This window comes from Homalodisca vitripennis, chromosome 5 (genome assembly GCF_021130785.1).
Source record: "Homalodisca vitripennis isolate AUS2020 chromosome 5, UT_GWSS_2.1, whole genome shotgun sequence".
NCBI classification, from domain to species: Eukaryota; Metazoa; Arthropoda; class Insecta; order Hemiptera; family Cicadellidae; genus Homalodisca; species Homalodisca vitripennis.
In genome coordinates, this window is record NC_060211.1 from 79,855,653 (window position 1) to 79,881,325 (window position 25,673).

At 31.7% G+C, this 25,673-nt stretch overlaps 1 protein-coding gene across 4 annotated transcripts; it reads left to right on the forward strand.

Annotated features, from left to right (window-relative positions):
- The first annotated feature begins 895 nt into the window (after positions 1 to 895).
- LOC124362417 lies at positions 896 to 25,370 on the forward strand. Of its 4 annotated transcripts, none has more exons than XM_046816894.1 (4): positions 896 to 1,064; positions 12,166 to 12,245; positions 23,602 to 23,802; positions 25,079 to 25,370. In XM_046816894.1, the coding sequence occupies exons 2-4, from the start codon at positions 12,191 to 12,193 to the stop codon at positions 25,315 to 25,317; spliced, it is 495 nt and encodes a 164-aa protein (XP_046672850.1). In that variant the 5' UTR covers positions 896 to 1,064; positions 12,166 to 12,190; the 3' UTR covers positions 25,318 to 25,370. The 4 variants fall into 4 exon arrangements, with proteins under 4 accessions (XP_046672850.1, XP_046672848.1, XP_046672852.1 ...); XM_046816892.1 differs by having other exon boundaries at positions 899 to 1,064; positions 12,181 to 12,245; XM_046816893.1 differs by lacking the exon at positions 896 to 1,064 and adding an exon at positions 3,215 to 3,313 and having other exon boundaries at positions 12,181 to 12,245.
- Positions 25,371 to 25,673: the final 303 nt, after the last annotated feature.

Sequence of the window (25,673 nt, forward strand, 5' to 3'; positions counted from 1 at the left end):
GTTTATAATTATCAAAAAAATGTATATAAAACATCAGTTTTATTACACAATGTGTGTACATGTACATTATATTAATAAAATGTATAGTTTTGGGTCACAGTAAGTTGGCTTGGTAGATCATACTAAAATCAATGCAACCATGGGTTTATGTAAGACAAATTTCATTTCTCTTTGTTCTTCAACGGCTGTCACAATTCGTCCTAAAATTATTGCTATGTATTAGTTTTATGGTTATTTTGTTGTTTATATATTTTTAATTAAATTTTGTATTTATATTATTACTTGGAAAGATTTAAATTTCAACAAAATATTATAGAATTCATTATTGTTTTTTTAGTCCCAGGGTATATTACGTATATGACTTGTAGTAGGGTACGTGCCTTCCCTCAACAATACAGAGTAGTGTATTGGACATAAAGATTTATTCCTCCACCATCAATCCATGTGAAGGGATGGATAGCTTCATCATGTGTATAAAATGAAAGTTAAAAATGCAACATGATACGTACAAAAATAATGATCACAAAATAAATAGCTTAATTAAAATACGGTTGAGTGCGATTTCACAAATTAACCTGTATCCCACAGTGGTAGTATACATATTAAAGGTAATAAAGTTCCTCAATATTTTATGTGTGTTTATTAGTGTGTACAAAGCTTTCTAGTGGCAGGGTTCCACTTTTCACCCTCTTGAACATATGAGCAGCTACAATAAGGTCAATTTCCTCACATTAATTAGCTAAAAAAGTAATTGTGATTTGAAAACACCATTAATTAATAACATTTTGTAACTTTTAAAGGATTGTTATGAGATCTTATGGTTGATAGATTTTTGATATTTGAAATACCTTGTAACTGATGTTTATAGTGCATTTTTATTAATTGTATATTTTATTACATGAGAATATATTAAACTAAGAATTGAATACTTTTATCTATGATTGCAACAATTCCTAACGTTTACACGCAGGAATGGCGTTGCTATTGAGGTTCATGGCAAGAGTCAATGAAGATGCCATTTAATTGAGTACATTGGACTGACCGATTGACAACACAGCAAACCAGTGAGTACAGCACTGTTTCTCTTGTTCTCTAACATCATTTATTATTGATGAAGCAATTATAATTTCTTATTTTTAGAATACACATAGTTGAGATAAAATTATTATTTTGGTTATTACACCACCTTTTAGCGAAACATGTTTCTTTATTTGTATAATTTATCGGTATTATACATTTGTTTTAAGGAAGGTTATTTCAATACTGTGGGCCAAGCATTCTTTTGGAATGGTTAGTTAAATAAACTGACTGTTAGTTTATTGATATTGTCATTGTGGTACAGTAATCAATAATAAGAAGATGGGAGATAATAAGAGACACTGATGGTGTATTCTTTTAAACTCACCTGTTTCAGTCTTTTGATATTTAGGTTACCTTTCGATAATTGTTTAAATATTCACACAAAAATAATGTACAATTTAAACGTTTATTTATAACAGCTAAAAATAAGGATAAAAATTATTATTTATTTTCTTAAATAAAATGTGCTGTATCTGTTGCTTTAGGGATCAATGTAATCTAGAAGTCTAGTAAAGGAAGTAATGACATTTTGATCATAATTTAAATTAAATCCTGTCCATTGATTTTTAGTTATTACTTCAAATACAATACTTATTAGAAAGGATGTTTTAATGACTTGTTTTAATTTGTGAAAGTCAACAACATATCAACATATGTCATTATCTGATTGATGTTACTTTTCAATAACACAACATATTATGATACCAGAGAGTGGGATGTTTAAAGAGGAAGTGAAGATTTACTCTGATAGAAAGTTCCTTTTAGGTACTATAAAATTATAAAACAAATGAATTAAAACATACTTATAATTTGAATGTATTTTAACCCCAAATTAACTATTAGCTTATAAAAAGACAATATATTATGTAAGCTGTATATAATAAACAATTTTAGAGAGAAAATATATCCTGGAATGTATTGAAATGAAAAATTTTTAATCAATCAATCAGATTCTTTGTTTGCAATGGTAAGGCATAGTCATGGGGTTTTTCTTGTGCAATAGCTATGATTGTCACCTAGGTGAAATAAAAATGAAATTTAATGAAAATTCTCTTTATTTTTTTCAGGCAATGTTAAGAGTAAATAATCCTTTCTTGCACTTAACCTGGGATATAATTATAAGTACAAACTATTCATAATCTTCAAAGCAAATATCAAATTAAATCAAATAAATAATAATTCCAGAATAAAATTAATAGATCCTATGTATTCTAAAACTATCAACAAAATACTTAATAAAAGCAAAACGCACTATTAGGTTTATAATCTGTCTATATTGGAAAGCAAAATATATGATGCTGAAATATATATGATGAATTTTAAATAAAACATGTATAATATTAATTAGAATTAAAACGTTCTATTTTTATTAAAATGGTTTACTTTCACTTACACATTAATTCTGTCTGCAACAAACCAATACTAGCAACCCTCGGACACCACGGCCACAGCATAATTACTCCAAAAAATACAACTTAACAGCCGAAGCAAACTGATCTCCGATCCCGGCTCTCCAAAGATTTTAAAGGAGCTGGGAGGGAATTACACAAACGACAAGCAGATACTACAAATGATTTATTGAAAATAGATTAAATAGTTCCTCATGCTTCTTCAGTAGCAATGAAGTCAAAATAGTTTACAAAGTATTATGGAAATCCGGTTTTTAGGATAGGAAAAAGTAAAACTAGGATTCAGAAAGCTCCTAGATCGGGCAATTTTAATGCTGACATTTGTACAGAGTAAGGTGAGATATGCACATCTCACTTTACTATGTAAACTACTATGTAAAATGTAAACAAAATTTTCTGGGTCATGAACAATAAATTGTTAATTAATACACTTAAGCCTGAGATATATTGTTTAAACTTATAGATTGTAGAATATTAGTTTCTTGCGATAACTCTAGTATTAAAATGATTGATTGAAATTTATTTACATTATAAGAAATAAAGCAAACGTTCAAGCTTGCAATGATATGTCTCATACTATAGTTAATGATTGCTTGTTCTATGAATTATATATCTTATAATTCAATCACCAATGGAAATAATAACTAATATAACGGTCCTCTTAAGTTGCCACTTAAACTTTAGGAGTTGGATCAAGTTGCTGACTACAGATGGAGTTTGGAGGAGTGGGGAGGAGAGTATGAGACAGGTTGTGTATTAATTTGGCTCCACAAAACTTATGATTTTACAGTGATTTAAAAAGTGTTTTTGTGTGAAAATTTCAGGTAAAGTTGTGTAGTTTTTAAGGTGCTACAATTGGAAGGTGGTATTTTTGATGTTTGACTCTTTTATAATTGTAAAATCTCAAAGAACTTAAAAAACAATTGTGATAATTTCCTGTGTTTTGCAACTTTATAGATAAGAAAGGTCTACCTTCTTATCAGAGACAACTGACCCTTGGACTTTATAACACTCTACCCAATATCAACAGTCAATCTGTTATCTTCCAATCAGTGGGGAAACTTTGATTGAATGAATTTAACTTCTGTTGTCAGAGTTCTTTGTAGCTTACCTGGTTAAGTAACAGACTCATAACCTGAGGGTCTTCAGTTCAAAACCACAATCAGTAATATACTTTTTGCAAGTTTTTAACATCATAAACAGAGATGTGCCACTAAATTATATGGCATCTTATTAATGAAAATTAATTTATTTTTGTAATATTATTATTGTACCTAGATTTTACAGTGCATCATATTTTATTATAATTTTATTAACAATTACATTTTGGAGTGATTGTTAATGGTGACGCTAAGTGTGTCATTAATGCTAGAGTATTTTGCTGACTGTGCACTGGCACGCATACCTAGCAAAGCTTTTTGAATCTAACATCGTGTATTATAATTAATGTGCTATTATTACAAACTGAAAAATGACTAAATTTAAAATAAATGATTTAGTTATCGTAAAATTAAGAGGTCACCCTCACTGGCCTGCTATAATTACTAGTGTTGAAAAAAAAGGAAATGCCAATATTTTCAATGTTTTGTTTTACGGAACAAAAGAAACTGGAGCATGTAGAATTAGTGAGCTGAATAATTATGAAGAAAATAAGTCAAAACTTGTCCAAACAACAAAGCATGGGTTTACATTGGCCCTAAAGGAGATTGAAAATGAATGTATGTCTCGAAAGCAACAACAAAAACTTGCAACAAGTTATGTGAACAGTAGCTCTCAATCACCCTATAGATTAAATACTTCTAACATCTTGACATCTACTCCAATAAATAATATAAAAGATACCACAGATTGCACTAAGGATGCTGCTGTAAATACAACATTGGATATAGACTTAAACTATCAACTTAATGCTGTTACTGAACGGTGTATACAACTAGAACAAAGTTTAATGGAAGGAAAAAATAAAAATAATAATTCTGACTCTGAAACAGTTTCAGAAGATAACAAAACTCAAGACTTTCAAACAAAAATACTGATTCAAGAGTTAAAAAAATCAGAGTTAGAAAGAACAAACCTAAAAGCTGTTGTGGAAATTTTACAAAATGATAATAAAAAACTAACTAAGGACCTTGAAGATATGAAAAATCAAAACCGTACTTGTGTACATTGTTTTCCGCCATTGGCTAGGAAAATTGAGACAGCCATCACACCAGCTTATCAAGAAATTGCATGTGATAATAGAATAAATATTAATAAAACAATGTTACACAAGAAAATTTGTAGTACAGCAAATGTAAAAACATCTAAAGTTCTAATCTTGGCTGATAGCCATGGAAAACAATTGAGTAGTCTGGTTCAGCGGAGAACTCTCCACAACGTTTCATCATGTGTCCGTCCAGGTGCCAAGTTCAACTCAGTTGTTGAGGAAGTGCTAAGTTTTGGCAAAGATTTAAATAAAAAAGACTACTTATTAGTAATTGCGGGCACAAATGATGTTGAAAACAGTAGCATTGAACAAATATTGAGTAACATGCAAAATCTGATAGAAAGTTCAACATTTTCCAAGCTTATCCTGGCCAAGCTTCCAATGAGACATGACAGACATGATTTGGATCTAAAAATAGCACAAATTAATTCAGAACTAGAGAATATTATAGCTCAAAAATGTCAACATGTTCAGATACTTCCTCTTGATCAACTGCCTCGACATTACTTTACAAGACATGGGTTGCACATGAATAGAAGAGGGAAAGATAAGGTAGCAGAAATAATAGCCAAACTACTGCATGGATCTGGCTTGGAATCAAGGAGTGAACTCAATTCTACAAATGAAAATAAAAATAAAGCCCATCTTAAACAAATTGAAAATAAGATTGAAATCCTTGACCAAAATGTGAGAATTTCTATAAAAAAACACAAAGGGGGAAAATCAGTGGCTTTTGCACACTGCATTTCACGGGACTTCCACAGTGAAGGGCATATGAGTGCTGGCGTGGCTGCAATCTTCAAAGAAGAATTTGGCCGTCCTGATACCACAGATTCCTTATCTAATTATCTTGCCTACCAACAGCTGCCTGATGGAGCAACAGTCTATAGTCTGCTTACAAAAAATAATTATCATCAAAAGCCAACTTCACATGACTACGACTCAGCATTCCATCATCTAACAAGTGACTTTAAAGACAAGCAACTTAAACACCTCATTTGCTCCCCCATGGGCTGTGTTAGGGATGAAATTCAAGTTGAACATTTTATAAAAAATATTATTAAATTTCAAAAAAGTACAGAGGCAAAAATTACCATAGTTACACACAATGAAGAATCAGCAAGAAATTTAAAAAATGGATTAACACATAAAGAATTTTTAATTAAAGTAAGAAGAACACTTCAAGATGAGGTATCAGAACTTCACTCAAACGAGTCTAACAGTTCTCTACTCAAAAATGACTCTTCTCACTCGTGCAGCACTCCTCAACCAACCATCACAGAAACTTTTTTAGCCAATGTAGCTCTGGAAATGGCCCCTCATTAAATTGTAACAACCAAGACAACATTCAGATTAATTTTACAATTATGCATCAAAACGTGCAACATTTACCCTCACGGTTGGAAATTTTAAGAATTAATTTGGACGAATTAAAGCCAGACATCATGGCAATTTCTGAGCACAAAATGAGTGAAAACGAACTAAATATATTACAAGTTCCGGGTTATAATATATGTTCTTATTATTCTAGATCTTCAGTGGGCGGAGGAGTAATGATATTATCCAAAACACATCTCAATACTAAAAAATTAATAATTCCTTCAGTTCAAAATTTGTTGATTGACAAAATATTTGAATGCTGTCTGGTTGAGGTATTACTAGAAAATTTTAACTGTGTATTATGCTGTATCTACAGATCCCCAATACCAATGTTTTTCCACAATTTTATGTCAAATTTTGAAGTTTTATGTTCTATTTTAACTAACAAATACAAAAATGTAATATTAACTGGGGACCTGAACATTAATGTTTTAAAAAGAGATAATTATTACAAAGACTTTGTGAGTGTACTTAAATCACACAATTTAGAATATAAAGTTGACTTTCCGACAAGAGTAACATTACAATCAGAGACAGCTATAGATAATATAATTAGTAATATTAAAGATTATGAACAGCAAGTAACAGGACTCATAACACACATCTCAGACCATGATGCTCAATTACTTGAGATTTTTAACTTAAATATAAAAAAGAAAATTTCAAAAAAATATTGCAGGAATTTTAATCCAAATAATATTGTTACCTTTAGTAAATGTTTATCTCAGGAATCCTTTATGGAGGTATATCAGTCAACAATTAACACTAAGTATGAAACCTTTTTAAATATTTTTATGTACCATTTTAGTAATAGTTTCCCAAAACTTATGGTAGATATCAAAGATAAAAAAATTGATCAATGGATCACTGACGAAATAAAATGTAAGAAAAACGAAATCCATCAACTTGAAAAAGAATTTAGAAAAAATAAGGATGAACATTCTAAACTTTTAATCAAACATTCCAAACAAGAATTAAAAAACTGTATAAATAGGAATAAGAAACATTTTTTTAATAATAAATTAAGTAATTCTAAAAACAAATCTAAAATGACTTGGAATCTGATTAAAACTGAGATAAATAAAGAATCAACTGCAAAGCATAATATTAACATTGAACAAGATGGAATTTTAGTAAAGAACCCTATTCAGATAGCAAATTTATTCAATGATTTCTTTGTATCAGTAGTTGAAAAATCTGTTTTACCAAAGATTCCTCAGGGTAATAGTAACTTACTGTTAGAAGACAATTTTTCAACCCAATCTAGGTTTAAGTTTAAAACCATAACAGAAGAAAATCTTAAAAAAATAGTTAACTCCTTTGAAAATAAATTTTCTGCTGGCAATGATGATATTTCCATTGATATTGTAAAAAAAGTCCTCCCTGTTATATTGAAACCCTTATTGCATGTGATAAACTCTTCTATTATCTCTGGAATATTCCCTGAATCATTAAAAATTGCTAGAGTAGTTCCCATTTTTAAAAAAGGAAATCCTAATGATGTGTCATGCTATCGTCCTGTGTCATTGCTACCCATCTTTTCAAAAATACTTGAAAGAGTTGTTCACTTTCAGTTAGTAGATTATTTAGTAGAACACCAACTCCTAGATAAAGAACAACACGGTTTTCAGTCAGGTCGATCAACAATTACTGCAGGAATTGAGTTCATCCAAACAATAATCGAATCAGTTGATAAAGGGGAAAAAGTTTTAGGTGTATTTTTAGATATGACTAGAGCCTTTGACAGTGTGTCTCATAAAAAACTTTTAAAGTCATTAGAAAAACTAGGGATTACTGGAAAACAATTGGAATGGTTTGAATCTTATCTCAAAAATAGACAGCAGTATGTTGAGATTGAACATTCAATATCAGAATTTTCAGAAAAATACAATTACATCCGCAAGTTCAATTCCCAGAGACGAATAATTAAACATGGTGTGCCGCAGGGGTCTGTCCTGGGACCTCTCTTGTTTCTTTGCTACTTGAAGGGTTTACCTGGAGCGATCCCTGTTGGTAGTACTATGTGTTTGTTTGCTGACGATTCGAATATAACAATATCAGGAGACACTAAAGAAAATGTTGAAGTTTCATCATTTATTACTTTGTCAATTGTCAAAGAATTTTTGGATCATAAAAATCTCCTACTAAACTCAAGTAAATCTAATTTTATATCATTTTGTACAAAACAAACAAGGAATAAAATAAACCCACAAGTAGCTATAAATAACGAAATAATAGAACAAGTTGAAGTAACAAAATTTTTAGGGCTTTTAATTGACGAAAACCTAAGTTGGGATAAGCACACTGATCATGTGGTAGGCAAAATGTCAACAGGCTTATTTGCTCTGAGACAATTGGCAAAGTACTGTAGCTTGGAAACATTAAAAATAATATATTTTTCTTTAGTTCACTCACATCTTGCTTATGGGATAAGCATATATGGAGCAACAAAAAAGGGAAATTTAGATAGAATTTTAATACAACAAAAGAAATCATTAAGAATTATGTGCAAATTAAAAAGAGAAGACTCAGTTAAACATCTTTTTGCTAATCTAAAAATATTAACTGTATATGGGCTCTATATTTTAGAAACTATGACTTACGTAAAACAGAACTTTGACCCGATTTTATCTGTAAATAATCATATTCACAACACTCGATTAAATAGACAGGTTGAAACACATCATTTAGATTTTTTTAAGAAAAAAACTAAATATATGGGAACAAAGTTTTTGTATATGCTACCAAGGCATATTTTACTGGAAAATAATTTATCTAAATTCAAATCTAAAGCGAAAGATTATTTAATAAATTTATCTCTTTATTCGCTAGATGAATATTTTCTCAGCTAGAATTAAGCAATTCTGACCTAACTGTTGTAAGGAATCTAGGAGGGGCCATTCTATGTTTGGTATAACATAATATATTTTAATATAAATAAAATCTATATTAAAGTCCTATCTAGTATTAAGTCTTGACCATTTGTAATTTGACGCTATTTATTGTACCTTTGTACATAATATGAATAAAGAATGTTTGAATCTTGAATCTTGAATCTTGAATGGAAATACTAGATGGCCTATAAAATGTTAGTTCTTTTAAAATACACATGAAAATCAGATGAAGTAAAAAAGTTACCATATTGGATATTTCAAGACAAAGCTTGCATTTATAACTAAGAAAATTTACAAATTAATAGGATTTCAGACATTTGTTGTTACATTATATGTTACAAAAAGTGTACAGTAAGTTTTGAAGATTGAAATCTACCACTCTGCTGGTACAGCAAAAGCATGAAATTTAGTCTAGAGTCCATGCTTGTCATGCTAAATCCAAACAATGTCACAGAAGCAAGAGGAGAAACATCATGTCACATGCATCAGCAAAATTGGAAGACTGACAAAAAAAGGCATTTCGTGTGGTATTGTGGCACATCATCTGAAACAAAGAGTACAGGAAAGCGACAATTGGGAGGGGGAGAGATAAAGGACAGTCGCCTCCAATCTCATGTTTTGGTCTTGGAAGCCAATATCCACCTGCAACAATAAAGTGCTACCTACAGTCTTCCAAATAATCCATCATAAATAAACTTTAAACAAAGAAGTAAACATAAGTATTATATCTTGTGTTTACATAATACAAATAGGAGTAGAGTTATGTTCAAATTAACATAAATAAGATTTTTTTACTTACTTTTGATTTTGCTCAGTTTGCCTGCTACAAAACCTTGTTCTATAATCTAAAGATGATAACAGTGATCGAATTATCTTACACACCATTTTATTGCTCTTTCCTCTGTTAAATAATACCATCAATTCGTCTTCCAGAATAGCTGTAACAGGTGCTTTATTGTGATTTATAAATTTCTTCCGCACCCTCAACATATCATGTTTCTTTCAGTAAGGATTTAAAATTTTAAAGCTGTGTATCAGAACTCTACAGAATCCAACAAAGTTCTTGAGTATTACATATTCCCATGAACCCAAAACATTGAATAGTGTTTGATACAATGTCAGACTTAAATTTTACAAGGTCATCTAGTATTAGCAAGTCTGCAAAATTACAAATCAATCTTTAATTATGTGTGGTCATCTTTAAATTGCCTAAATTGTTCTTTTATACAAACATTTCCCATATTATTGCTTATGTGGAGGTAATATTGAAAATCAAGAAAATGAAAGCAGATTAATACAGCATCAGTGTTGCCAAAACTGATTTCTCAACTTTTTTTACTGATTTGGTAACTGATAGTCTGTATCCTCCGAGAACTTAGAAGACACCTTCCCAGAAGTAAAGTAGAACGTGGTTCTAAGAGAAATTGATGACTATGGATTTGGAAGTTTGCTGTGAGTGTGAGTCCCATTCATCATTTATCAATTTAGAGCATTAATGGTGCGTTAATACTTTGCTTTTCAACATATAAAACCCCATTTATTATAAACAAATAATGCACCATAAATAGGATGAAGAATATTTCTTACAAAACCTTGTTAAGCATGATATGTCATAGCAGAATATGATACCAGAGTATGCAGACATCTTAGGAAATTGAGGCAATGGAGCAGGAGGTGAAGTGGCAATACCATTTGGTGAGAGTAGCCATAGTGTTCATCCACCATGGATTCTTGTCCAAGACTTGCTTAAAAAGCAAAATATAGCTGGTCATTTTTAGAACTGATATTGTAACATGTGAAAACAAAGCATCCACAGAAAATATATTCTATCTGACAGGATGCCTTACTAGAACTTTAGCCTAAATTCAACACCCCTCCCTATTTGCTACAGTCAACCAATTGGAGAGGGAAACCTTATACACTCAAAGTTTCTGTCTCTCAAAGATATTGTGACACGGCACAGGTCAGTTTTTCCTACAACTCCTATATGTAGGTAATTGCTGTATAAGTGTGCAAGAAGGCTCAACAACTCTGCATTGGTGGGAAGTATTAACTATATTGAACCCAGTCTTAAATGTTGTAACTTCATAACTGGAGGCAGTTTAGGTTATTGCAGAAGACAGAGACAGAGTGGTGGCTTGATGGTGAAGAGGTTCTTGCTGCTAAGAAATTGCTGTTGTTTACACCATTCCGCTCAGCCAAGAACCCTTCTCCTTCCTCACCTTAATCACAGTTTTGTAAATGTTAAAATAACATTAAAAACACGAGATTGTTGGATCGCTTTGTTCATGTTGTTGGCAGTATATTCAGTTTGTCCTCATAAAAATAAAGTATCTCCCTACAAAAATATGAATTACAAGAGAAATATGGTGGTATGATGATTGGCATCAGAGACTACTGAAAAATAATACAAAGCTGTTGCCAAATGTACAGTAATTGGATTATGCATTATTATGCTGTGACATAGTGGTCACAGTACGATGTTGGCGGAACTGTTGTAGTACATGAGCAGTTGCTGAACACGAGGAGAGACATAAATAATTAACCGATACGATATGCAAAGTAGGCAGTGACCTGTGTGTTTGACACACAGTGGGGTTCCTGAGCCGTGTGCTTGTACACCTACAATGTGATTAAGTATAGATCAGTATTGAAACCTGACTCAACCTTGACTAATGCTAATAAAATAGTGCTTCAATTGTGCACAGTTACATAGCACTCACAGTCTCTTGTCTGTTGCCTAGTAGAATCTCTCCGCAAGGGTTTTCCAAGTCAACGATATGAATTTTCTAGATAGAAGAAGGTGACTACCAAATCTTTAGGAGCTCTAAATATTCCACTAATCCATACACCCAATCCATGGTGTTAGCTGAGTGAATTAAAACTGGTCATTATTGTGGGTACCAGCAGCCTTTCTTTTCTCTCCTGTTCCCTATTCCCTATTTCCATTTTCATTTGTTCCCATTATGTTGTTGGTAATGTTAACAAATTCTTAAGATAACACATATTAACAGATGAACATTTTCTGACATCTACATCCTATTTGCATGCCCATTGAACAAGAATATACTACTCCAGTTGCTTTCTTTCAGCACATAGCAATCAACAATAAGAACAATTTCATATTGTTCTAAGGATTAAAAGATAGTTATTCTTTTTAGAGATTGATAGATTTATCAGATTTTACCAATTGCAGTAATTTGTGTTGCAGAAACAGAACCATGGTTCCTAACTACTCTGTTGTTTTGTTTCTCATATCCACTGCAGTCGTTAGAGGTTAGTTTAATAACTTATAAATCCATGTTTGTACAGTAATCACTAAACTATAATTATGGACACATATATGGTAACTTACCTTGTTAACGGTTCCAAATACACCTGACAATGGGACTTTGGTCTTGAAACATGTAGTGATAATTCTAAAAATCAAACTTTGGAACTGTTGACTAAGTAAGGTACAATATATTTGTGTAATAACTTGAACATAATTTTCCATTTATTCAATAAACTGTTTAGTTTCTCCAAAAGTTAAACAAAATCTGCAAATTAATTTCTGTGAGAAAAAAGCAATGTCGTTATGTTTACAAAATATTAAATCATTGAATATGTATTTCTTAAAATATGACACAATAAGTCTATAACCAATTGATCAAACTGCTGGGTTAGCACATCTTCTGGGCTGGATTAAGTGAAAATATCCAACTCAAATTAAAACAAAATCCAAAAATCCAAATCCAAAATAAATATTCCAAATTTTTGGGCCCGGGCCCACCCAGAATTTTTAGAACATAACCAACAGGAAGTATTATTGAAAAACGGGTTTTGTTTTGTTTGTATTCAGAGCTAATCGAGAAAACAGTTATAACCTATACAGGTTAAACATTTATTTTATGTTATAATCATCTTGTGAACTGCTAAGTTTTCATTGTGGCTAAAGATAAACTAAACATTAAAGTGTCATTGTTACAAAGAGCGTAAATTGTAACTAATATAAAATGAAAAGATCACTGAGAACATTTTGTGTTAGTGAAATGGACATTTATAAGAGATCTGAATTGTAGAATTTATTTATTTATGTGCCACAACCAATTAATATGAATAAATATTTGCTTAAAAGAAAAAAAAATCCTGTAATAATTATAATTCATCAGTTCAAACAGACATAGAATCTGACAATGGCAGGCCTAAACTGAGTACCATTTGTGAAAAGTTTGAGTAGCAAAAAAGTATAAAAATAAAGTTTTATCAGTCTTGTACCTCTAAAACACAAATGAGCCCAAGTTGTGACAATTGGCCCAAACAGCCCAGTAGTAACGTTTCCACACCAAAACATTAGTTAGAAACAAAGATCGTTTCAGAGATCGTGGAAAGATGCCCTTGGATAGAATATTCAATTAAAAATTATTCTGTTTTTTTGCTTAGTTTGTAGACATTTTTTGACACAGGGCCAATTAATTAAGTATGAGTTAGTTATAACTGGTTACAATGATTGGAAACATTTAGGAAGTATGGTGACATGACATGGAAGTTCCAATGTCCACAAAGTATGTATATGTAAATACCATAGATGGAAATCTTCCAACAAGACTGGTGTGATTATTAACTACAAAAATTAACTAACAACTCAAAGAAATACAAAAATAGAGACATCCTTAAGTCAGTTATTAGAAGAATTATATTTTGCGGAAGACAAAACATTGCATTGCGCGGGCACCGCGAAACTGAGCTAAAAGATTACGAAGATAGGGCAGAAAATAGTGACTCTAGTGACTCAGACAGAGAAGCTGATTCCGAAAGTAATATTACACAAACCAAAAGGTCTAACAAAGGAAGTAACAAACTAAACAAAGGCAATTTCAAAGAACTGCTAAGCCTTCTCTGTATTGAAAATGAAACCTTAGACAAAAATATTAAAAGCTTACCATAAATAGAACTTATACATCACAAATGATACAAAATGATATACTGGTTACTAGAAAAATAATTGCTGATCAAATTATTTCTGAAATTAATGCAGGTAGCAGGTAGCAATGTTTACAGTATAATAATGATGAGGCTCGTGATGAGGGTCACTGTGAACAGATGAGTGTTTATTGCAGATATATTCACGATTCTAAAGAAAAAGAACGATTTATTGGGTTTGTTTGCACGAACTAAATGCACAGTACTTGGCTAGCAAAATTAGAGAGTTTTTAATACATTTGCAGCTTAACATTGAAAACTGTGTTAGCCAATCATTTGATGGATCCAGTGTCATGTCTGGTGAATTTAATGGCCTACAAGCTCTGATGCGACAGCTAACCAAAAACCAATGACCATACATCTATTGCCATGCCTACAGGCTGAACTTTGTTCTCGTAGATGTTGCCAAAAATGTTCCTAGCGTCGATATTTGGGCTCCTCAAAGCTATTTATTTTTTTCAATCATCATGTGTTTTACGGCAAGAAATATTTTCTTTCAAGAAGAAGACAAGAACTGATAATAAACACTTAGATTTAACCCAGCAATGTGACACAAGGTGTGTTTTCAAATATAAGGGAGTCAATTTTTTTTAAACTGAATTCACTTCTGTTGTAAGTTCTATTAAAAAATGTGTAGCAAGCAACAAGGGAAGTATTTTATTCGGAACTAGGCAGTACAATTTTTATTTTTACTTATATTTGTTCAGTGAAATGTTTTTCTTTTGATCCAAGTTGAACTACCACATTGAGAATATGATGTAAAAATAGTAATATAAATAATTCTTTCCTGTTTTTCAAAAATGTTTTAAATTATAGAAATTTTTCTAAGACGTCAGAAAACTAAATTTGACCTCAGGAAGGCCTTAAACCTCACCATTTTGAGAACAAACTTTACAAAATTTTCCATCTCCCCGAACTCCCGACCATAAAGTTATATATATACATGGACCCATCCAAAATAAAATTCCTGGAGCCGCCTCTGCTGTCCACATGCTATCTCAACATTTTATATGATCCTTATTTTTAACCTGTCAAGATGTTGGGTATTTATCATGATACTAAACTGATAAAAACTGTCCAGAGTAACTGTTCTCTTAAAATTAAGATTAATTGTCTGCTTGGAAAATTTCTTAATGGTCTACTTTGGTCTGTTTCATTTGAACTTAACTATGGTATTAAACTTTAGGGCAACTCAAGTGCAGCCAAAAAAGCTTTTATTTGGGAAAAAAGGAATAAGAGCTATCCCTTGTCACTCAGCTTCCAACTCTTGTAACCTTTCCTGATCTCAAAATCATGAAACTGAGTTTGCATGTGTATACAGGGCTAGCCTGAGAGCGAAATAGTGTGGTTGCAATGATGAACTTTGGCGTCCCTTACAATGAGAGTTAAGTAAAACAAATTGTACTTTTTTTCAAGCCTTAATAGTTGTGATGTAGTGAACTTGGGTTAATAGCAAACTTCTAACTGATTCTTATACATTATTTATTGCCTTGACAGATAAAGAATTAAAACCTATACCTGTAAAGAATGAACTATAATTATGCAAACATTTTTGTTTTGTTTAATACCCTGTAAAAATATTAAAATTACATTAAAACACAAACAGTACATTTACACACATACATTGTAAGGTACGTCACATTACATACATACACTTAGAAATGAATCTTCCTAGCTTTGGCAGCTGAAAATGTGCTTATTAGCCCATTATAATCTAAAGATGATGAAATATGTTTTTCAATTGACAAAATTGCAAGGTTGTTGAGTATTTCTTGTGAAAGAGTGAGTATACCTTTGATAGGTTTTTATTAGTTTTAATTTTGAAAAACTTCGCTCTGCCGACACTACCGACATTGTCATAGTCAGGAGTACTCGCAAAGCAACCCACACATTTATGTAGGCATCTATAGTTACAGTTTCCAAAAGAAAGTTCAGCTCGTGCACTGGCATTCTCTGGTCTAAAACAATAAAAAGAAACTGATCAACTAATTCTGTTAAGTCCGAAACTTTTGAATGATTTTTATTCTTTTTAAAACTATTATAATTTAACCCTGCAAATGATTTTAATAAATATGATAAGTTTTGGATTTCCAAAATGTACAATTAAAATGTACCTTTGTTTGGCATGAGGTTTTTGATAGACATTAGCTCCTCACATAACTTTGTTTCTTTGATGTCACTGCCTTTCTCATCTGAAAGTAGGCCTTCTAGCTCTTTGCATTTAACAAGCAAGTCCTCCCTCTTGGGCAATTCATGAGTTTCAAAAAGAAACTCAACTTTTAACATTTTTGCTTTAAGTTGTTCACATTTACCCTGCAAAGCCATATTGGCAGTCTCAACTAATGGTATAAAAATTCAATTTTAAATCGCTCTTGGGATCAATAACTGTTTTGTTATTGTCTTCATAATTAAATTGCTTTTTCTTCCTTCTGATGAGTGGTGTTCTAAAGCTTACTTCTACTTCTAATTCTTCAACCAGCTCTTTGGCTTTCACTAATCACAGCTGAAAAATCCATTTTCACAGAAGTCTTTAAAAAAATCCAACTGACTTCAAAACAACTGTGGCTTGAAGGAAGTTGACAGTCTTTGATTACATTATCTTACTAGCAATGTTTATTTGAAATAAGATATCATACCACCCAGTCAATAACACTAACAAACCAAAATCTTCAATTACTTCGGACAAGGAATTAGCTTCACTTCTAAATTTTAATTTCCAGAGGTCTTGGAAAGCATTATGAGTTCATTAAGATCACAAATAGTTATTTAAAAATAATATTTACACAAAACAAAAGACTAATAAACACAAGACTCAGATTAATTACTAAACACTAAACAGTATTTTATATATAAAGCACACATATGAAATATTATTATTTTTTTTAGATTTCAAACTGATACATTTAACAACATTTATCACAACTCACTCTGAAAACCGACACCAGACAGCAGAAGTGTGTATCAACGCGTGCGTACCTGTTAATTAGGGGAGTGGTGAGAGACTCACGGAGTCACCGACGTGAATCAGACGTAGCATCTTATGAATTTTGTAACTCGCTTATATTCAATTATCAATTCCTCATTTTATTTGTTAAAACAACGCAGAGAAACAATTGAAGCATATTAAAAACAAAGGGCTATACTGACAGACATGAATTGGCAGAAACAAAATAATTGAAAATTCCAAGTTCAAGGTTTTCTTGGACTGCTCCACCAAAACGCTTAGTAAGCAACTGACAAATTGAACAAAATCAGCTCATGTATGAGGAGCTGAAATTAGCAACAAAAACCTTGAACTTTGCAAAATTCCAAATCACAAATTTTCTTACGCGTAATGCCACGAGGCCTCCAAAAGAGGAAGTGTTGAAATTTTCTAGAGAAAAAATTTAATTTAAAATGATTCCCAATCAAAGAAACTCCCGCAAAAGATTTTGATGCTGTTGGATTCAAAGTTTAGTCAGATCAACATTAATAGTGATAGGGATTTACAAGTCTCCCAATGGAAATGAAGATCAGTTTTATTTTTAAATTTAAAGCATTTCTCACTGACATGACTAACCATCAATGTGATTGATCTTGATGGGTGATCTCAACGTGGATGCGATGAGCAAAAACCATCCATCCACCACTACATTTACTTATGTTGTTTAGCCTTGAACTGTTAGTCAAAACTACAAAGAGAGTAATGGCTACAACGTAATCGCTACTGATAACATCATTACCAACGCCAAAAATGTCACAGTGTCTGTGGTCAACACAACAATCTTGAACCAGGAGGCCATCATTTGTGGAAATCCGAATTTAAGAGAATCAAAAATTACAAAGACGATAAGAGACACTAGGTCAGAAAATATTGCTCTCCTCCTCAGCACTTCCCTTTCAAAAGAAAAGTGGAGTTTTCTAAATTGGTTACATTATGTAGAGCAGAGTTTCAGATATTAAACGATTGTTTAAATTCTCATCTCAATAAATGCTGCCCAACAAAAATAACAACAGATTGTCCAAAGAAGACAAACAATAATTGGATCACCAGAGGCATTTTAGTTTTGAGAAAAAAATCTCTCCAAAATTAACAGAGAAACAGATAATGAACAATTAAAATTTTTTTCGAAATTATAAAAATACTTACGGAAAGGTGACCCAAGCTGCAAAAATGTATGATGTCTCAAAATCAATTCTTTCCTATAAAAACGTTTCCAAAACTATATAGAACATTATAAACAATAAAAAAGAAGAATTCCAACAGATCACAGTCAAAATCGGGGACAGACTTATCTTATGTGTGATGCTTCAGGGATTGCTGCAAGTTGAATGGATTTTTCACGTCTGTTGCTAGTGGGCAGAATTCTCATTCTCATTCATTACATTCACATGGGAATCCTGTGCACAGACAAGAGTCCTGTTGCCACAATGGCTTTGGCTCCTGTAGTTCAGGAAGAGCTCAATCAAGTCATTCAACAACTTCCAGCAAAAAATTAAATGATCTTGAATCGAGATCTATGTGGTTAATTACAAAATGCCTAAGATATACTGCCAAACCTCTTACTCAATTAGTCAGTTTGTCTTTTAACTTGATTGTTTTTACTTCTTCATAAACATTGCTAAAGTGCATCCAATTTTTAAGAAAGAAGATTCTTGTTCAATTAATAACTATTGGTCAGTCTCAATTTTCCCAGTTTTGAGTAAGATATTCAAAAACATTTTTTTAACCAGAAAGCTTAACTTCTTGAATAAACACAACCAGCTTTTTGAACACCAATTTGGATTCAGGAAAAGTAAACCGATGATGTAGTTGTGAGTCTGGTCGATATGGTTGTAGAGGGATTCGAACGTCCAGATCACACATTAAGTGTGTTCCTTTACCTTTCTAAAGCATTCAACTGTGTTGACCACAAAATACTGTTTGAAAAACTTGATTCTTATGGCATCCGAGATGTGCGACTTAGATTATTTTTAAGCCAAAGAGACCAAGTGGTCCAGATCTTAAACCAATTATACAAATCAATTCAACTAAGCTATGGAGCACCTTAAGGCTCTATACTCAGGCCAACCTTTCCTTGATATACATCAACGACGTAATTTCATCGCTTCAACACAGTAAAATCGTGCAGTATGCTGATGACACGACACTCTGTTCAGAGATAAGTATGTTTGGAGCAATAAACTTTTGTTGATATCAACAAATTTTTCAATCCTTCAACAGCCTCAATCTTCAAACTCATCGAAATCAAATGTGTTGAATTTCACATTACTACCAATGGAGTAATGTGGTACTACGGCCGTCATGATGGCAGGTTCCATATTGGAAGAAGTTCATTCATCAAAATTCCTTGGAATACACCCCTGTGTATATATACAAAGTAATTTGTTACATGTTAAAGAACATGTTGGTATGTTTAATAAACACTGTTTTTATCATAGTTATGAGACCAGACAACGCCTTAATTTAGTGATCCCAAATGTTAGGTTGGACAAGACTCATAAAAGTTTTAAACTTCAACAATTCATATTTTTTAACAAGGTACCATTAGCAGTAAGAAAATTAACTTGTAATAAATACAAAAGTCTGATATGTATTTGGTTAAGGAGAAAATGTTTTCATACTACTGAAAAATATTTTAACTGTGATTTTAATGATTTAAGAATTTGTATGTTGTTGTAATATTATGACTTAGCTGTATTAACTTGATAAAGCTTATTGTAGTTTGTTTTACTTAATAGCTAACAAAGAATTTGAATCTAAGTTTGATGATGGTGCATGTCACTCCATCGGATTTGGCTGAGCTTTAGCGAATATTTTTGTATTGGTCTTATGGATAACCATGATGGGAATGAAATTATAGAAGATCTAGATAAATTTGTAAACAAACAATACATCCATAAGAGATTCAAACATGTCCTCAACACATACAATATCATTTTATAGTGATTTGGTGTGTATAATATTGTTATTTAAACACAAGAATCAAGAATCAAGAATCAAGAATCAAGAATCAAGAAGTTTATTAGCCATTGGTCACAACAATATGAAATAGGCATCGTCAAAATATACAGCACTGATATTTACAACAACAAAATTAGTTATTACAATATTGTACTATAATTATACTAATTTTATGACCAAGTAACAGGTTTAATATAATCTATGAAGAGTGTGCACATGGTTATTGTTAATTTACGTTATAGCTAATACAGTATAGAACAATCAGAAATCTACAAATCAAACTAATCAAAAAATGATATTTATGTAAGAATCTAAAAATTCTTTTAAAGAGTAGAATGGATTGCATATGAGCCAGTTACTTAATCTTTAGTTTAAAAAATATTGAAAGGAGTCATTGTAGCAGATGCAGGCAGCTTATTATAAAAAGTTTATGCAATTGAATTTAAAAGAGTTGCCGGTTTTTGACTAGCCTGTGCTGAGGAGATCTAATTTGTTTTTTTACCCCTGGTATTGTGTTGATGAAAATCTTGTCTGGTATTGAAAATCTGTAATTTGTAATTTTGTATAGACTAGTATATGAAAAATGTAAAGGTTAATAACTGTCATGAATTTGAGATTGATAAAAAAGTGGTTTGCAATGTTCTAGAGAGCTGCTTCCACTGATGGTTCTAACTACTTTTTTTTGAATGAGAAGAATATCATTCACAGCATTGGAGTGACCCCACAAAACAATGCCATAGGAAATGTGTGATTGAAAAAAGGCAAAATATGCCACTCTCAAATATTCACAGCTAACAAAATCCCTCAGTTTCCACATTAGATACAAGACTCTAGATATTTTTCTACATACATGGTCAATGTGTGATTTCCAATTAAGCTTGCTGTCAAGATGAAAACCCAACAATTTTACAGATTGATCTTCATAATTTTCAGATAAGCTGAGAAGCAGATTTGCGTTTTCTCCTGATTACATATCAGTCTATTAGAAGTGAACCAATTTAAAGCCAAGCTGTGAGATGCATCCATGTTTTCTTTCAGAGTATTCAACTGCTTATTAGATGAAAAAAGAGTGGTGTCATCAGCATAAATAACAATGTTAGACAACACATTAGAGGGCAGATCATTTATAAAAATGATGAATAAGAATGGTCCTAAAACTGAACCCTGTGGTACACCTGTGGCCACAGAAAGAGTGGTAGACTGCTGAGCTTGAACAGAAACATATTGTACTCTATTCGATAGATATGACTGCAATATATTAATGGAATTTTCTGATATACCATAGATCTTAAGTTTGTCGAGGAGGATGCCATGATTCACGCAATCGAACGCCTTACTTAAATCAATGAGTGTTAAAGCAACTGACTCCTTTTGTTCAAAAGCATGAAGTGCTTTAACGACTATTTCTGTAACGGCAGAAGTTGTAGATTTATTGGTACGAAAGCCATGTTGGTTATTACTGATTATATTATTGGACTCAAAATGTTGATTAAGTTGATGATACATTATAGATTCAAAAAACTTTTGATAAGATGGGGACTATAGAAATTGGGCGATAGCTTTGGGGGCAGAGATCTGTCCCCTTTTTTGTAGACTGGCAATACCTTGGAAATTTTTAGAAGATCAGGAAAATAATCCATGTAATAAGCATTGATTGAAGATGAAAGCTAATGGTGAACTGATGTGTTTTATTGTGTTCTTGACAATATAATTAGATATACCATAAAAGTCGGAAGTTTTAGAATTTGACAATTTAGCAGCTACCTTAGTTACATCAGTTGGGGTAATTAATGACCAAGTAAATTGAGGTACACAGTTAGTTAAAGTGTTAGCCAGTAGGTTGGTTGCCAATATGTCAGTGTTATCAATGTTAGTTTGAATGTCTGCCACCGACTGTATGAAATACTGGTTAGTTAGGTGTGGATCAAGTGTTGTTGGTGTCACACCTGTGTTGTTTGTGTTTCTGAGGAAATTACCTCCAGGCAGCCTTACATTTATTACTAGCTCCCTCTATATGATTTTCAAAACAAGCCCTTTTTGCTAGGTTGAGCTTTTTTTCTATACTCTTTTTTTGAAGAATTTTATAAAGGTTATATGCGGCTTCCATATGCTGAGACCCAGTTTTTCTAAGATTCTTAAAAACATCAAAATAACCTAGCATTATTTCTCTACCTCTTTTTAAATCTTCATTGTACCACAAAAGTTTCTTTGTCTGCTTGCTTTTTAACACCAATTTTAACTAATGGAGATGATAGATACCAAATATTGTTATATGTTTTTAGAAAAAACTGTTAAATAAAGTTTCCAATGTCAATCTCTTTTCTTTTATAGGTATCAATTATTTCCCACCTTTCACTCTCCAAACTTTCTGCAAACAATTTAATTTGTGTCTCATTTTGCTTACGCATACATTTTTTGAGGATGTGACTGTCTCATTTGGTCTACATGATCTATCAAGTTTTAGATTTAATAGAAGAGGATTATGATCGGAAATGCAGTCATTCAAAACTTTTAATTCATAACAATCCCTTGAAAAATTTACGCGAGGATGTTATCGAGACACGAATCATTTCTTGTAGGAGCCTTATTTATAGCTACCAAGTTAAGAGAGCGTAAGATGTTTACAAAGGTGGTTGTCACTGTGTCAGTGGTTTTATGGAATGGTATGTTGAAGTCACCTCCAATGACTAACTTAGAGGTTATGTTGCAAAACCTTTTTAATAGCTTGTTCAAAGTTATCAAAAAATAAGTCCATATTACCACAAGGTGATCTATACAGAGAAACTATCGCTACTTCTAAATTGGCCAATTTTATTCCTGAAATTTCTAAATTTTGCTCTAGATTAAATTTGCTTAGGTCTAGTTCACTATATTCAAGCGAATCTCTTATAAAAATACCAGCACCCCCATTTTTTTGAGGCTTTGCGACACACCAATACTTGCAGCTTTGTAGCCCTGAGGTGTAAATAAAGATATCTGCTCTTCTAGTAACCAGTGCTCACACAAATGCTTATAATATCTATATGCTTAAGTTTAGACAAGTGTTCTAATTCTAATAATTTATTACGGAGACATTGGATATTAATTTGTAAAATGTTAAGACCGATGTGCAAGTTTGATTCAATGAGTGAACTAGATTCATTGTTAAAGGTTGTTAAATTTTGAAACAGGACAAGGGGTTTTTCCATTATTTTCAACTAAGGTTTTTTTATACCTTTTTTATACCTTATACACAGATACGAGACCTAATTTAATAATAAAAAAAACTGGATATATCATATGGCAAGATATGTTAAGAAAGATCTCACAAGTAGTCTTTAAATTTTGCATGAGACTTAATTTCTACAATAATGAGTTCTATGATGCTTCATTTTTGTGTCAACTTCTTTTTTGTATGATTTTATGTCTGTATACCTGTCTGAAAGACATCTCGAGAATGAAATGAGCAATAGATTAAAAACTGTTGTGTGCAATCTCAGGTTTGGTTTAGTACACATCTACCTATCATATATTTTAAATCACATCTTCCATATCTACAAACAAAATAATAGTATTAAAAATACATAATTAATTAAATAAGTGAAAAATTATTTATATGATTTCCGGGACATATTGGGGATAAAAATGCATGTGTCAAGATAAAATTATGTAGTTATTAATTTCCATGAAATTTATTTTTCACTTGGTTACATATATATATATAGTGTAAAATGTGTATATGTTTAGTAACTGGTGAGGATGGTGAGGATGTGAATGCAATGGCCAAGTTCTACTGCTATCAGTGCAACTCGCAGACAGATCCTGACTGTTTCCGACTCTCAGGCAATGCTTCCATCACTTATTACAAGCCTTGCAATCGTCCGATTATTGATGAATCTCTTAGAGATTCCTTCAATGGATATTTCTGCAGAAAAATTTCTCAAAAAAGTAAGATGTTTTACCGCTATTCTAGATGTAATTGTTCGCACTGCTATTATTGTAGATTGAGCAAGATTAAGTTAAATTGAAATCCTCTGACTAAATACATTATTACTTTTAGCAATTTTTCAAGGTACTGCATTTTAACAATGAATTTACATGTATTTATATTGTAAATCGACAATTATTGCAAGTGTCATATTTCAATTATTTACATGTTAAAACAAAATGTGTTAATTTTACTATTTAACAACTGACATCTCTATATCATGTCTAATTTAATTAAAAGATGTGAAAATGTCTAGCAAAATGTGACCACGAAGGAACACACACTTACAGGCTGTTGTGTATTCAAAACTAATGGTTTTAAACTCCATTTCTCAATAAGGGTTAATTTCACAAGAAATGATTAAATAGCATCAGGATGAAAATTAAAATACAAGAGTATTTCAAAACAAAATCATTTGCTTTTGTCAAGAAGTTTCCCAGCAAGTGTTTCTGAGTGAGACTTCTACTAAATTGATTATACACAATTTTGTAAAACACATAGAAAGTGTTTTATTTATTCAAGCTATTGTAGAAAACCAAAAATAAAGAAACAAAAATGCATAATATGTTTATGAATAATTCATTCTTAATAAAATTAACAGAAAAAGGATATACAGGTGAAAATACGAGTAGTTAAAGAACGAAGTTGTCGCCTGGGGTCGAACTGGGCCATTATGATGTTGGGCTTCTTACAGTAGGGGTACTAATTTAGACAAGCAGCTATCACAATTGAGTTAATTTATGTGACAGTTTGGAGAATCAGTGTTAAGTGAAGAAATGTAAGTTTTACACAAGTACTTTACCACTTTTAATTGATACAGATTTTAAAGTTGTAACAGTTTTATCATATTTATTAGTTAATTGTTATGTTTTATTTTATTTTTTTAGTGCTAGCTAAAACTTGAATTTGATTTCTTAAATATATTTTTATGACGTTAGACCATTATAAAATAAAACTTTATTAAAAAAAGAGGACCTACTTTTTTCTTTTTATGAGATTATGTATTAATAAAATAAACAGAAAATGTAAAAATGAAAAAATGTAACAGAAAAATCATTAAATAAGGTAAAACAATCATTAAATAGTTGATACCTAGAGGGGCTTATGTCTATCCGAATTCGTCAGTACAATTATGGGAAACATTCATAGTGTATTAATTTAACACCAATTTTATAATATGGCTTATCAGTGTCAACCGCAGAGTCTATTCCTAAAACTGTCATTGACATGTAACAGTTTACCCTCGAGACGATCTGGAGGTGATAGTGCGGAGTTGTGGCTATGTCCGGCACGAGTCCAACTGCTACCAAGTTCGTACCAACGATCACCGAGAGACGGTGTGCCAGTGCTTCAGTGATGGCTGCAACCCTGCTACGCGCACGTCACAACCTGCTCGATTACTGCTGGAAGTGGCCACACTCATGTGTGCATCACTAGGACTGATGATCTCTCATCCAGTTATCGATATTTCATAAGATATGTTTACTAAAATATGTTGTTAATCAATAAATGATTACACAAAGACAAACAATGATGTTTACGGTAGAAACAGACCCATAACCATAATTATACAAGATACAGATGTGTTTTTGAGGAATATTTTTATATGGTATACAGGAGGAAATAGTCTAAAGAACGAAATCGAGTGTTGGCTTAACCTCGAATTTGATTTCTCTCATATATTTTATGACGTTAGACTGTTAAAAGAGGAATTTTAGGTTTTACTAAAAATAGAAGACCTAATTTTTTCTATTTACGAGTTAAGTTTGAATTATGCCATATATTTAAATATTAAAACATATAAGAGCAAGATTTATTCTCTCTAAAAAGG